General features: G+C 36.8%; 1 protein-coding gene across 1 annotated transcript; it reads left to right on the forward strand.

Moving 5' to 3' along the window:
• The first annotated feature begins 214 nt into the window (after window positions 1–214).
• Window positions 215–1,174, forward strand: LOC125591642. The gene has a single exon (XM_048766194.1). The coding sequence runs from the start codon at window positions 215–217 to the stop codon at window positions 1,172–1,174; it is 960 nt and encodes a 319-aa protein (XP_048622151.1).
• Window positions 1,175–13,701: the final 12,527 nt, after the last annotated feature.

Here is a 13,701-nt window from a genome sequence, read left to right on the forward strand (position 1 = left end):
TGATTCGCGCACTTTTGTTTTTATGTGCCATTTTTATTTGTGTTTCTATTTATGGTTCATTCGTTGGAGAATTTACTCCGAGTGAATTTAAGATGAATATCGGTTTAATTTTATTTACATCGCTTCTCCTTGTAATTGCTTGTATGATTAATGTAAACGGTTTTTAAATTATGAAGTTCTAATAAAATTACTATTTTGTGTTTTAGAAATACAAATGGCAAACATCGAGAAACTCCAGTTCCCGGCTCTAAAAGTAACCGGCGAAAACTATGTCAGATGGGTCACAAATGTGAAACCTTATCTTGTAATAAAAAAGATATCTGAAGCTATAAAAGTCGGTAACAAATCGCCACCCGAGCATATAGCCGAGGCGATAATCTTCCTGAAGAAGCACTTAGATGAGAATCTAACTCACGACTATGGAGACGTTGAGGACCCATCTGTACTATGGCAAGCCTTGAAAGACAGATTCGATAATCAAAAGGAAATCAATCTCCCTCACGCTCTTGAAGAGTGGAAAACCCTGAGGTTTCAGGATTTCCAAAGGGTTAGAGATTACAATTCCACTATCTTGAGGATAGTTGCACAATTAAAATATTGTGGTAACCCTGTCACCGAAGCAGAAATGCTTGACAAGACATACAATACCTTCCACAAAGAACACAACGTCTTATCCCGAATTTACAGAAAATGTGGGTACACCAAATTTTCTGAATTGATGGTAACACTCATGTTGGCTGAAAAGAACGATGAGTTACTAATCAAAAACCATAATTCCCGACCCACGGGAGCCAAGGCATTTCCCGAAGTGAATGCTACGGCGGTAGAATATTCGGGAAGGAGAAACCATACCAATCGAGGTCGTGGTCGGCGTTTCAACAACAAACGTGGAAAGCCTTACTATCCTAAAAGTATTAGATCTAACAAATGGGTTAGATCTGAACAACCTCATAAAGGCAAAGAAACCGAAGAGGATACCACAAAGAAAAGTGAGACTGTATGTTACAGATGTGGATGTAAAGGACATTGGTCCCGTACCTGTCGTACTCCCCCACATTTGTGCAAGTTATATCAAGAATCCATAAAAGGAAAGGCTAAAGAGGTGAACCTCACGGAAAACGTTGAAGGGACCTCATACCTTGAATCCTCTGATTTCGCAAATGAGCTGGACTAGAATACTCTTGAAGAGTACGGAAATGTTTCTAATAAGACTGCTGAATAGTCCTCATTTGTAATGTATAATAATTATGTTTTCAAAGAATAATGTTGTTTTAACAACAATATTTGTATAATTATTGTGTGTTTTCTTTATATAATCAATGAATAAATTTCACGTTTCACTTTTATTTAATGTTTATGATAATTTCAGAAATGGATCAAAATACTAATGGAGCAAAATCCAAGAAACGGATTCGTGAAATATGCATACCAGATAGTGGAACAACGCACACTATTCTGAGACAAAAGAGATATTTCTCTGATATAAAACCGACAAGAATTGTCGTCAATACAATATCAGGTCCTGCAGACGTGATTGAAGGAACTGGTAAAGCAAACTTTACTTTGCCGAATGGAACAAAATTTTCCATAAATAATGCTTTATACTCTCCGAGTTCTAAAAGGAATTTGTTGAGTTTTAAAGACATATATCTTCACGGATATGATACTCAGTCTGCAACTGAGGATGGAAAGAAATACATGTATGTAATTTCTGAAAAATGTGGCAGAAAACACATATTGGAAAAGTTTCCAGAACTTCCTTCGGGATTACATCATACTTATATCGATGAGATCGAATCAAATCTTGTAGTAAAACGGAACCCAGAAGAGTTCACGTTATGGCATGATCGCCTTGGCCACCCAGGCACTACAATGATGCGTAAAATCATAGAAAGTTCACATGGTCATCCATTGAAAATCCAGGAGATTTCTCAAGGGAATAAAATGACATGTGTTGCATGTTCTCTAGGAAAATTGATCGTAAGGCCATCGCCAACCAAAATCGATAAAGAATCACCAAAGTTCCTTGAAAGAATTCAAGGTGATATATGTGGACCGATACATCCACCATGTGGACCATTCCACTATTTTATGGTATTAATTGACGCATCCAGTAGATGGTCACACGTTTGTCTATTATCATCTCGAAATGTGGCATTTGCGAGATTTCTAACTCAGATAATCAAACTGCGAGCACAGTTTCCTGATTATACTATTAAAAGAGTTAGACTAGACAACGCTGGTGAATTCACATCCCAAGCATTCAATGACTATTGTATGGTAATGGGAATTGAAGTTGAACATTCGGTTGCTCATGTTCATACGCAAAATGGTTTGGCTGAATCTTTAATTAAGCGTCTGCAATTGATTGCAAGACCATTGATCATGAGATCAAAACTTCCAACCTCTGTATGGGGACATGCCATTTTGCATGCAGAAGCACTCATTCGGATCAGACCGAGTGCATACCATAAGTATTCTCCACTACAGTTAGCGTTTGGTCGAGAACCAAACATTTCCCACTTTAGAATCTTTGGTTGTGCGGTATATGTGCCTGTAGCACCACCACAACGAACAAAGATGGGACCACAAAGAAGGTTGGGAATATATGTTGGTTGTGATTCTCCATCAATTATAAGATACCTAGAACCACAGACTGGTGACGTCTTTACAGCACGTTTTGCTGATTGTCATTTTGACGAAAATGTATTCCCAGTTCTAGGGGGAGAAAACAAAAATGTTGGAAGTGATATAAAATGGAGTGTACCATCATTGTTATATCTTGATCCTCCTTCTAAAGAGTCAGAACTAGAAGTTCGACGAATTATGCATTTACAGAGTATAGCTAACCAGCTACCTGATGCATTTGCAGATACCAAGACGGTAACTAAATCTCATATACCAGCTGCAAATGCTCCTGCTCGTATCAAAATGCCAAATGAACAAGAAAAGGAGGATGACACACGAGAGCCAAAAACACGCCTGAAGCGTGGTAGACCTGCTGGTTCTAAGGATAAGAATCCTAGGAAACAGAAGAAAGCTGAAATATATGATGCACCCAAAATAGCAGAAAATATTTTGGAAGAAATAAATGATAAGGACTCTGATGAATCAGAGCATCATGAATCGAAAGATAATCATGAGATTTCTATTAATTACATCCATAATAAAAGGATATGGAATAGAAATGAACAAAATGACCTTGATGATGCTTTCTCATATATCGTGTCAAGTGAGGTAAATGAAGATACCGATGATCCAGAACCGAAATCCATATATGAATGTCAAAAGAGACATGATTGGAATAAATGGAAAGAAGCAATACAAATCGAACTTGATTCGCTTAACAAACGAAAAGTGTTTGGATCTATTGTACTCACACCTGAAGATGTGAGACCAGTTGGGTACAGATGGATTTTCGTTCGAAAACGAAATGAGAAAAATGAGATTACAAGGTATAAAGCTCGCCTTGTAGCCCAAGGATTTTCTCAAAGACCTGGTATTGATTATGAGGAAACATATTCTCCTGTAATGGATGCGATCACATTTAGATTCCTGATGAGTCTAGCCGCTGATAAAAATCTTGAGATGCGTCTCATGGATGTTGTTACAGCTTATCTATACGGATCATTAGATACTGATATCTACATGAAAATCCCTGATGGATTTAAAATGCCAGAAGCATTAAGTTCCAAACCTAAAGAGTTATGTGCAATAAAATTGCAAAGATCATTATATGGGTTAAAACAATCTGGACGTATGTGGTACAATCGTCTCAGTGAACATTTAACAAAAGAAGGATATGTGAATGATCCTATATGCCCATGTGTTTTCATCAAGAAAACAACATCCGGATTTGTGATAATCGCGGTATATGTTGATGATCTAAATATTATTGGAACTCAAAAAGAAATACAAAAGGCATCAGACTATCTCAAAGGAGAATTTGAGATGAAAGATCTTGGACAGACACAGTATTGTCTTGGCCTACAAATAGAACATTCACAAAATGGTATATTTGTGCATCAATCCACATACACTAAAAGAGTGTTGAAACGATTTAACATGGATAAATCAACTCCTCTTAGCACCCCAATGGTCGTTAGATCACTTAACATTGAAAGTGATCCATTTCGACCACCTGAGGAAAAAGAAGAGATACTTGGTCCGGAAGTACCATATCTAAGTGCAATTGGAGCGTTGATGTACCTTGCAAATTGTACACGGCCTGATATATCATTCACTGTTAATCTTCTAGCAAGATTTAGCTCATCTCCAACACGAAGACATTGGAATGGAATTAAACATGTCTTTCGTTACCTACAAGGGACTATTGATTTAGGCTTATTTTACCCTAAAGATTCAAATGGTCAAATGGTTGGTTTTGCAGATGCAGGATATCTTTCAGATCCACACAAAGCCCGATCGCAAACAGGATATGTTTTTACGATCGGAGGCACTGCTATATCTTGGCGTTCTCAGAAACAAACGCTTGTGGCTACCTCTTCAAATCATGCTGAGATCATCGCACTCCATGAAGCAAGTAAAGAATGTGTATGGCTAAGATCAATAAGCCAACACATTTGTTCAAGTAGTGGGATTGACAAAAGTACGGGGCCAACTATTCTATATGAAGACAATGCAGCATGTGTTGCTCAAACGAAGGAAGGATATATCAAAAGTGATAGAACAAAACATATACATCCAAAGTTCTTCTCATACACTCAAGAGCTCGAGAAGAAGAAAGAGATTGAAGTAAGATATGTCCGATCATGCGACAATGCAGCCGACCTCTTCACAAAATCACTCCCTACTTCGGTATTCAGAAAACATGTCCATAACATTGGAATGCGTCATCAGAAGGATCTATGACTGCTCAATCGAGGGGGAGCTTACGTAGTTGTACTCTTTTTACCTAACTATGGTTTTTCCCATTGGGTTTTCCTAGAAAGGTTTTTAACGAGGCAACAAAGACGTTAAGCGAGAGCGGAGAGTGACACCGGTCCCCAAGGAGAGTGTTACGAAACTTAATACAAGATGGATGATCAAGGGGGAGTGTTATAAGATAAACTTTGAAATGATCCTCCACTCCTTTACCAACTCAAGCACTATGATCATCTACTCATCAAGCACTATGATCATCTACTCATCAAGCACTATGATCACCCACTCATTTACCAAATCAAGCACCATCTTTGATATTTTATGTATTGTTGCTCACTATAAATACCATCACTTATCTCACTCTTTTGTACACAATTACATCTTCTTCTTCTTCCTTATAATAAACTCTTTCTCTCATATTAAGTGTTATTTGCTTCCTACGGGTATTGAATTCTACTCTTATTTAAATTTCCCGATACTATAAATTATAAGTTATTTCATAACAGTATAATGATTATCATAAGGATATTGAACTAAGATGGCGTCCGTTTGTTATATATTTGTTTGATGAGTATTCAAATATAGTTCTATTATGGTGGCTATGGAATCTGGAGGTTAAAACATTATCGGGTATCTTTAAACCTGTACTTTCTGGATTTAAAGAGCAATATAAATATTGTTATATATGAAAATATTAAGCTGGAATTGTAGAGGACTCATAAGTCATTGGACCATAAGTTATCTTCGGGAGATATGGCACCAACACAAATCAGAATTTCTATTTTTGTCTGAAACGAAACAGGATTTTGATTTCGTACAAAGATTTCAAACGCATTTTGGCTATGATAGTCTGGTTACGATGGATCCAAATGGGAGAAGCGGTGGTTTAGCCCTCTTTTATAACAATGAGTATCAAGTTAAAATTTTATATTCTAGCAACAGAATGATAGACATTGAAGCGGTGGTAAAAGGAAAACAAGTTTTTCTTACTTTTGTCTATGGGGAACCGGTACAAAAGTTAAGAGAACAGGTATGGGAGAGACTAACTTGGTACGGATTATCACGATCTGAACCTTGGTTTATTATTGGAGATCTAAATGAGATCACTGGGAATCATGAGAAGGATGGGGGATACCTAAGATGCGCAACTTCATTCATCCCTTTTAACAATATGATACAGAATAGTGGACTACTAGAATTCCCGGCTCGAGGTAATAAATTTTCATGGCAAGGAAGGAGAGGCAAAGGAAAAGGTGCAGTGACGGTCAGATGTTGACTGGATCGGGCCTTAGCAAATGAGGAATGGCATACGCTTTTCCCATGTTTCTACACAGAATATTTGAGGTTAGTGGGCTCTGACCATCGTCCTGTGGTCGTTATTTTGGAGGATAATTTTTCCAGGAAAAAAAAGGGACAGTTCAGGTTTGATAAGAGATGGATCGGACAGGAGGGCCTTATGGAATCAATTGTGACAGGCTGGACAGAAAACCAGGGAGGACAAATTGAGGACTTTGTTACAAAAATTAATAATTGTCGCCATGAAATTTCCTCATGGCGGAAAGATAATCAGCCATATAGGAAGGACAAAATTAAAGATCTTAAACATGCACTGAAGGAAGTTCAAACAGATGACAATAGATCACAAGAAGAGATTCTTAAAGTTTCCAGGAAGTTACAAGAGGCTTATAAGGATGAGGAGGAATATTGGCATCAGAAAAGTCGGAATATGTGGCACTCATCTGGAGATCTTAATACCAAGTTCTACCATGCTCTAACAAAGCAGCATAGGGTCCGCAATAAAATTGTGGGTCTCCATGATGAAATGGTAACTAGATAACTGAGGAGAATGGAATTGAGAAGGTGGCGGTTGATTATTTTGAAGGTCTGTTTAGTTCTACCACTCCAACGGAGTTTGATAGTTTTTTGGAAGAGATAGTACCGTCTATTTCCCCCCAAATGAATCAAATATTATTGAGAATAGCAACAGAGGATGAGGTCCGACAAGCTTTATTTATGATGCACCCGGAGAAAGCGCCAGGTCCGGATGGAATGACAGCCCTTTTTTTTCAGCATTCCTGGCATGTTATTAAGAAGGATGTGGTTGAGATGGTGAATAATTTTTTGGTTTCAGGAGATATGGATCCGCGGTTAAATATTACGAATATTTGTATGATTCCGAAAATAGAGAGGCCTACAAGGATGACAGAACTGAGACCGATAAGTCTATGTAATGTGGGTTACAAGATTATTTCGAAAGTTCTGTGTTAACGACTGAAAATTTGGCTCCCACAACTAATATCGGAGACACAATCGGCTTTTGTGGAAGGAAGGTTAATATCGGATAATATTCTTATTGCACAGGAAATGTTTCATGGACTGAGAGCCAATAAGTCATGTCAAAATAAGTTTATGGCTATAAAAACGGATATGAGAAAGGCGTATGATAGGATCGAGTGGAGTTTTATTGAGGCTCTTCTTCATAAAATGGGTTTTGATCCTCATTGGATCAACTTAATGCTGGAATGTATATCTTCGGTTCAATATAAGGTCCTTCTCAATGGTCAGCCGCGAGGCCTTATAATTCCCCAGCGGGGCTTACGTCAAGGGGACCTTTTGTCTCCTTATTTATTTATTATGTGTACTGAGGCTTTAATTATGAATATCAAGAAGGCGGAGAGAGTGAAACAATTAACCGGTATGAAGGTAGCAAGAGTTTGCCCAGCAATCTCTCATTTGCTATTTGCCGATGATAGTCTTTTCTTTTGTAAGGCAAACAAGGAAGAGTGTCAAACCATTCTCAGGATTTTAAAGGAATACGAGGCTGTTTCAGGGCAGCAAATTAATTTCCAGAAATCCTCAATTCAATTTGGACATAAGATCGAAGAATCCAGTCGCCAAGAATTGAGAGATATTTTGGGTATTCAGAATCTAGAAGGAATGAGATCTTATTTAGGATTGCCCGAAAGTCTTGGAGGATCTAAGGTACAGGTGTTCGGTTTTGTTCAAGATCGCTTGAATAATAGGGTTAATGGATGGACTTTTAGATTCTTTACTAGAGGAGGAAAAGAAGTGATTATTAAATCGGTGGTCATGGCCCTGCCAAACCATGTGATGTCTGTTTATCGATTACCAAAAGCTACAGTAAAGAAGTTAACGAGTGCAGTAGCTCAGTTTTGGTGGAGCCCAGGAGGGAGCACAAAAGGCATGCATTGGAAATCATGGGATAAGTTATGTGTGCCTAAAGACAATGGTGGAGTAGGTTTTAAGGATCTTATGGATTTTAACACGGCGATGCTTGGAAAGCAACTGTGGAGAATGATCGAAAAGCCAAATACTCTTTTTGCTAGAGTTTTCAAAGGACGGTACTATAGGAATGCTTCACCCCTAGAACCGATCCACTCTTATTCCCGTCATATTGCTGGAGGAGTATTATATCTGCTAGATCTTTGGTTTGTAAAGGACTAATTAAAAGGGTGGGAACAGGATCATCTATTTCGGTATGGAATGATCCTTGGATCCCAGCCACTCGCCCGAGACCAGCAAACAAAAACCTTCAACACAGTTACCCGGATCTCACAGTAGATTCCCTCATCAACTCGGAATCCCGAACTTGGAACCTTCAGACAATTAGGGCTTTAGTGGATCCTCATGATGTAAAAATCATTGAAAGTATCTCATTAAGCAAACATCAGATGGAAGATAGGAATGGAAGGCATTTCACTAACAGTGGGAAATATTCGGTTAAATCAGGGTATCAAGTGGAACGGGTATATCATGATAAGGAAAAACCACCAGAATTTATTGGGCCTACAGTGGATTTACTTAAAGCTTTCTGTTGGGAAGTGCGGTGTCCGCCGAAGATTAAGCATTTTTTTATGGCAACTCCTTTCAGGTAGTATAGCGGTAATGAAAAACCTCAAAGCGAGAGGAATACAAGGGGACATATGTTGTGCTCGATGTGGAGACCCGGAGGAATCAATAAACCGTGTGTTTTTTGAATGTCCCCCAGCACGTCAAGTGTGGGCATTATCTAAAATACCATCGAATCCCAATTTTTTTCCTACAAGGTCTTTTTTTGGTAATATGGATCATCTTTTTTTGGAGAATTAATCCAAAGATGGATGACCATCAATTTTTTTGGATATTATGGTATATATGGAAAGGTCGGAATAATAAAGTATTTAGTAATCTGGATACTGACCCAAGGGAAACACTTAAATTAGCAGAATTGGAATCAGCACTTTGGGCTGAGGTACAGATACTCACTGATTAAAATAAGGAACTTCAGGTGCAGACCAGAATCCCATTAGTAACGTCAGGACGTTGGTGCTTTATAGATGGTTCATGGAAAGATAAGGAACTATTTTCAGGACAAAGCTGGTATAGTACCCTACCGGGTTTTGATGGTTTATTAGGGGCAAGGAATGTAAGGGCATGTCTTTCACCTCTTCATTCGGAGGTGGAGGCCTTGATTTGGGTAATGGAATGTGTGAAGAATTTAAGACAGTTTCAGGTTACGTTTGCCACGGATTGTTCTCAATTGGTGAAGATGGTTTCGGAACCAGAAGAATGGCCAGCATTTGAAAGTTATCTGAAAGATATCAAGTTTTTACAAGGAAGCTTCCTCAACTCAGACATCGTTCATGTACCTCGAACGGAGAACCAACGGGGGGATAGCTTAGCACGCAGTGCTAGGAAACAACCGTCTTTCGTCGTTCACATGGATGCGGAGTTACCGTTTTGGTTTACAGAGTCAATATGAATCTGTGAATGTCTTGTTGTCAAAAAAAAAAAAAAAAAAAAAAATTTTGCTTACAAGAAAGATTCGTAAATGAATGTCATTTTATCCAAAATTATAGTATTTTTTTAACACCTGAAATTATAATTAATAATATATTTTTCAAACATGATATCTATATGACTATATATTTATTATTTAAAGGTGAATGTGTTCTATTACGAATAAATCCACTAAGCAATCATGTGTATATTATTGTTTGTATCAGCAAAATAATACAAAAATATATATATAATTACGAGACACTACTTAACAATCATGATGGTCGACAGATGGAGCCCACACAAAAACTTTTACAATAAAATAACAAAAAAATTCATCAACCAATCACTCAAAGTGTTGACATCGCTTAAAAGATGACATGTATCAGCATCATTCAGAAGAAAATACGTATCAAGACAATATTCAAAACACTTCTACTATAAACATCCCCATTATCTATGGAAATAGGGACAAGCCATTTTCACTCTCTAGTGTTCTCTCTAAACTCTCCAAGCTCAGATTTCAAGTTTTTAAATTTTTTTGTCTCATATCAAACTTTATATTTTAATACAAAATTAATAAATCAAGTCTTTAATCATATATTGTTTACAATTCATTTTCAAGTTTATAATAAATCAAAGTTACAATTATACAAGTTATTAATACAACAATAATAAGATAAAAAAAAATAAGTGGTATCAGAGGCCAAATGATTATTCAAATTTGTAAAAACATTTATGAACAATTTTAAAACCCGATGCAATTTGTTTTAAAGGTTTCAAAACAAGATTTCTGTGAATTCAATCTAGTTTAAACCCATCTAGATAGATATTTACCCTTCTTTAGATACACTCTCACTGTAGATTTTCTAGGCAGCAAGTCCAAAAGAAAGGCAGTAAGACCGTTGGCAAGCTACAGTCGACATAGAATCGGTTAGTACCCTTCTAATATGATTTTAAATTTAGAATACGGAACTTTTTTTAAATCAAAGCATGTATCAACTTCTTCATAATACACAAGGGGGTCTCAAGCCCTAAAACAAAATATCGATTATTTAGACTTAGTGTCGAGTTAGATGGCTAGAATTAGAGTTCCTAAAATAATATGTTGTAGTCCCAGCTCTTGTGATCAATAAAAACTACATTTGATTCTTGAATCTTATCTTATACTGCTTACTTCTTGTTCCGTAATATGACAAATAGCCTACATAAATTACCCTAACAGTTATGTCTTCAATTCTAGCGGCGCCACGATGCTAACGCTTCTAGGGACAATGTAACTAGGATCCAGTTTAATGGCATAAATATTGATATGACTATATATTTAAAGGTGAATGTGTTCTCTTCTAATAAATCCACATAAGCCATCATGTGTATATTATTGTTTGTATCTGCAAAATAAATCTATATAATTACGAAAAAACTACTTAACAATCATGATGGTAGACCGATGGAGCCCACACAAAGACTTCTGCAATAAAATAACAAAATTTTCCATCAACCAAAATCTCAAAGTGTCGACACCACTTAAAAGATGACATGTATCGGCATCATTAAGAAGAAAACACGTATCAAGATACTATTCAAGAAACTTCTACTGTGAACACCCCCATTATCAATGAAAAGAGGGACACACGATTTTCACTCTCGGGTGTTCTCTCTAAACTCTCTAAGCTCAGATTTCAAGTTTTTAATTTTTTTTTGTCTCATATCAAACTTTATATTTTAATTCAAAATCAATAAATCAAGTCTTTAATCATATATTGTTTACAATTTCATTTTCAAGTTTATAATATATCAAAGTTACAATTATACAAGTTATTAATACAACAGTAATAAGATCAATAAAGTAAGTTGTATCAGAGGCAAAATTTGTAAAAACTTATATGAATAATTTTCAAACCCGATGCAATTTGTTTTAAAGGTTTCAAAACAAGATTTCTGTGAATTCAATCTGGTTTAAACCCATCTAGATAGATCTTCACCTTTCTTTAGATACACTCTCACTGTAGATTTTCTAGGCAGCAAGTCCAAAAGAAAGGCAGTAAGACCGTTGGCAAGACACAGTCGACATAGAATCGGTTAGTATCCTTCTAATATGAGTTTAAATTTAGAATAAGAAACTTTTTAAATCAAAGCATTCATCAACTTCTGCATAATACACAAGGGGGACTCAAACCCTAAAACAAAAAGTTGACTTTTTAGACTTAGTGTCGAGTTAGACGGCTAGAATTAGAGTTCCTAAACTAATACGTTGTAGTCCCAGCTCTAGTGATCAATAAAAACTATATTTGATTCTTGAATCTTGTCTTGTACTGCTTACTTCTTGTTCCGTAATATGACAAATAGCCTACATAAATTATCCTAACAGTTATGTCTTCAATTCTAGCGGCGCCACAATGCTGACACTTCTAGGGACGATGGAACTAGGATCCAGTTTAATGGCATAAATTTTGATATGCTCATAAAGAACCGAGATTTTGATGAATTGTTAGCAGCAAACCATTTAAAGGCCTTTGGAACTGCAGATATGGAAACTCGACAACATTTGAAAGACAAGTGTCTAGTTCTTTACTTTTAAGATATCCTTGTAATTCATCAAGGTCGGTTTCATCTCTCACAATGAATGGGGGCTTATTTGTTGGTAACAGATTACATTGTTTGAACAAAATCCATCAAGTAAACTGAATTCGGTCTAAGACGATCAAAGGACTATGCCAACTTAGAGGAAAAAAGAAATATGTCAGCTATAAAAGAAAAAAATCTATATCGAAAAAAGGACATACGATTTCACGGATATCAGCCTAAAAGCTAGATTTACATAGCTTATTTGTTCTTGCCCAGTTCCTAGCTCCTTCTTCGATCAATCAATAAATTTTCAAATAATTCATCATCCAATTCACATCTAGTGTACGCGCTGGATTCAGATTAAACATTTATCTATCCACCAAAACCATTTTAGAAAGGGAAAAAAAAAGGAAAGAAGCCAAAACTTTATAATAATGTTAATCGTGGGAGGGCGAGACGATGAGGAGGATTCATCTCTATAGCCCTTATACCAAAATTTTAAATCACTTATATCCCTCACAAATCTTCATATCCCTCATATTCATTAAAGCACCTGCAATTACAACATTAGCCTCAGATATAAGGAAAATAAAAGTAAATAAAAATAAGAAAGTAAAAGCGTGAGAGCGTTTGTGTGTAGGTTGCGGTTTGGAGATTTACGATTTCGCCTTTGGTAGTGAAAAGCGAACCAGACGACGCGTCTCCGCGAAATCTACTATTCCGGCTCGGTCTTGCGTCGTCTTCCGCCACTGTAAAAGACCCAATCGTATCCCATGTCCATCGCTGGTGTATCCTCCACCAGGAGGTTGAAAACGGGTATGTTTTACGGTCGCAAAGCAGATTGGAATGGATTTAGATGTTGCAGCTTGGTCTTCGAGTCCATTATGACTTCAATTGAATAGGACAATGGTTGCATTGTTTGATTTGTAGTGAATTGAATGTAGATTTCAATATCAAAATGGATACGGCAGGAGAACTAGCAAAACTAGTATTACTGATAAATGTAGAACTAGTAATACTAGGGGGGGTAATTTTTTAAGAGTTTCCGCATACGAATTAATTTTGTTGGGATGATTTGTCAGTGTATAATGGATGGTATTGAATGGTTTTGGCAGGTTCCAATGAGCAAAAACGTCATCATACACTTCAAATGCAAAGGTAACATGTATTGTTTGGTGTTGAAGCATGATACAGAGGAGATAAGTCTTTCAATGGTAGAAGCACGCGTATACGAAAAGCTCGGGGTCAGTGAAAGTAATGTGAAATTGAAATTGAGTTACACTCCACTGCTGGTTGGGTGTGACGAAAAATGTGCCATTTGTGATGATGAGGATCTGTGTGGTTATCTTTTGTCCCTTGATAAAGAGAACCGTAGGTGCATTTTGTTTGTGGAGGTCATCAAAAGGTCAGAACTCCCGGAGCAACTTTCAAGAGCGGGAAAACGAAGTTCTTTAGGTATGAACTATGAAG

The sequence above is a fragment of the Brassica napus genome, chromosome C8 (genome assembly GCF_020379485.1).
Source record: "Brassica napus cultivar Da-Ae chromosome C8, Da-Ae, whole genome shotgun sequence".
NCBI lineage: Eukaryota > Viridiplantae > Streptophyta > Magnoliopsida > Brassicales > Brassicaceae > Brassica > Brassica napus.

Bases quoted from the DNA above. Each gene is read 5' to 3' on its own strand.
- LOC125591642 (XM_048766194.1), top strand. From the start codon at position 215: ATGGCAAACATCGAGAAACTCCAGTTCCCGGCTCTAAAAGTAACCGGC.